Source organism: Dromiciops gliroides, chromosome 1 (genome assembly GCF_019393635.1).
Source record: "Dromiciops gliroides isolate mDroGli1 chromosome 1, mDroGli1.pri, whole genome shotgun sequence".
NCBI lineage: Eukaryota > Metazoa > Chordata > Mammalia > Microbiotheria > Microbiotheriidae > Dromiciops > Dromiciops gliroides.
Window position 1 is genome coordinate 210,954,122 of NC_057861.1, and position 2,365 is coordinate 210,956,486.

The window sequence follows — 2,365 nt, forward strand, 5'->3', positions numbered from 1 at the left end:
TAAATTATTCATTTATTTCCCTTTATGTTGTCAAATTTGCTGACATGTATTTGGTCAAAACAAGTCCTAATAATTGATTTAATTTCATCTTCATTGGTAGTACATCCTTTTAATTTTTAATAATGGTAATTTGCTATTCTTCCTTCTTTTTTTTTAAATTTAAATTTATTTTTATTTTTTAGTAAGGCAATTGGGGTTAAGTGACTTGCCCAGGGTCACACAGCTAGTAAGTGTTAAGTGTCTGAGGCTAGATTTGAACTCAGGTACTCTTGAGTCCAGGGCCGGTGCTCTATCCACTGCACCATCTAGCTGCCCCTTTTTTAAAAAATCAAAATAACCAATGTTTTTTTTTTCATTTTTTTTTACATTATCATAAAACAAACATCTAGAACTGGGCAGCCATCTCTTCCTCCTCAGTCTTGGTCTCCTCTGTGATTGTTGTGGAGCCCTTTGCAGCACCATGTTTGGGCACAGCTTGCATAGGTTCTCCACCTCCTTGGTTTGCAGGAACCACTATAAGGAGGGCTGAGGGAAGAACCTGCCCTTTTGAATAGAAAACAAATGGAAGTTGCTGGCAATGGTAACTGTGTATTTTGGATATAGGTTTGCTGTGCCTTTCTATATATTAAGACATCAGATGCTTAATAAGATTCTCCTATAGAGGAATCATACTTAAAGAACAACAACCACCTATAAAGCAGTTAAGAAGCTATTTACCATAGTAGATGTCTTTATAAATAAACCTATTAAATGAAAACAAATATCTAGTTTTATTTATTAATTCTTTTTTCCTTTCAATTGTATTCATCTCTCCTTTGATTTTCAGAATGCATCCTGGTGTTTAAGTAGGAAATTTTAGTTTGTACTTGCTCTTGAGTTGACATAGATAATACTTTTCTTTTTGAGTGTGAGATTTAAAATTGGATATTAGATCATAAATCTCCCCTACTTAACCTTTCCCTTAATTTATCTCCCAGACTAGTAAATGGAAGAAGCTTTTGGTTTTCTAGATAGACCTTTTATTGTTATTGTAGTCACAAGGTGATGTTGATTAGAAGGATAGGAAAGTAGAAACACAATACAAATCGTCTTAAGTCTAAGCTTAGTCTATATTCCTTATAAAAACTCACCAAAACCGAAGGCCACCTTTGGAGAGAGTGAGACCATCTGTGCAGCGCAGTCAGGAGACCAGCAGAGCAGGAAAAAAAGCTCCCACTTCCGTTCTCTCCTTGTCTTTTAAGCTCACACCCTGGAAGTCGAGTGCATAGCAGGCAGTCTGACATGCGCAGCAGGCGGACTGGCGTCTCCTCCCCAAAAGGGTGGTCCTTCAAAAACTGGAGTCTTTCAGTTATCCTAACCAACTGTTAAAAAACTTTCATATTTTTTACCACATAAGAAAGCCTTTGCTTTTTAAATTATTTTTAATAGAAATAGTTGTCTGTAATAGAAATAAAGGATAGAAATATGATGTAGCATGGAACTATTGGCCCAATTATAATTTTGTTCTTTTTTTGGGGGGGGGAGGGGCAATGAGGGTTAAGTGACCTGCCCAGGGTCACACAGCTAGTAAGTGTCAAGTGTCTGAGGCCGGATTTTAACTCAGGTCCTCCTGAATCCAGGGCCAATGTTTTATCTACTGTGCCACCTAGCTGCCCCCCAATTAAAAATTTTAAGGAATTATTTTCTTCATTAGACTTTTTTTACCTCTTTCTTCCATTTGGTCAACTGTTGTTGTTGTTTGTTTAAATAGTATTTTCTTTAGTTTCTTCTCTGCCTCTTTTACCATGTTATCATTTTAAAATTATTTTTCTTGCATTAGTGTCATTTTTAAATCAGTTTTTCCACTATCACTTATTCATTTATTCATTCATTCATTCATTTATCTATCTATTTACTGATTTATTTTTTGTTTGTTTGTTCATTTATTTATTTATTTTTGTGAGGCAATTGGGGTTAAGTGACTTTCTCAAGATCACACAGCTAGTAAGTGTTAAGTGTCTGAGGCTGGATTTGAACTCAGCTACTCCTGACTCCAGGGCTGGTACTCTATCCACTGTGCCACCTAGCTGCCCCTCACTTATTTATTTTTTAAAATTAGTTTTGTTCTCTTCCAGAATTTCTTGTTGGCCTTATGTCCAGTTCATTTATCTTATAGGCTTTGCATGTAGCTTTTTCTTTGGGGGAGGGAGGGGAAGGAACATTATCTTCTTTTGAATTTTTGTCTCTATGTACTCTGTCACAATAATAGCTTTTTATGGTAATTCATTTTTTAGTCTATTTCTTGATTTTGTATATTGTATTTAAATAGGGTTTTGTTCCAGGTTTGAGGGTAAAAGGGCAATGTCTCAAGCTTCAGACTTTTCTC

General features: G+C 35.6%; 1 protein-coding gene across 1 annotated transcript; it reads left to right on the forward strand.

The window, feature by feature from the left end:
* Window positions 1-460: 460 nt before the first annotated feature.
* LOC122747147 (cytochrome c oxidase subunit 7C, mitochondrial-like) lies at window positions 461-661 on the forward strand. Its single transcript, XM_043993348.1, is given in 1 exon segment — window positions 461-661. A coding segment is annotated over 1 exon segment (201 nt).
* Window positions 662-2,365: the final 1,704 nt, after the last annotated feature.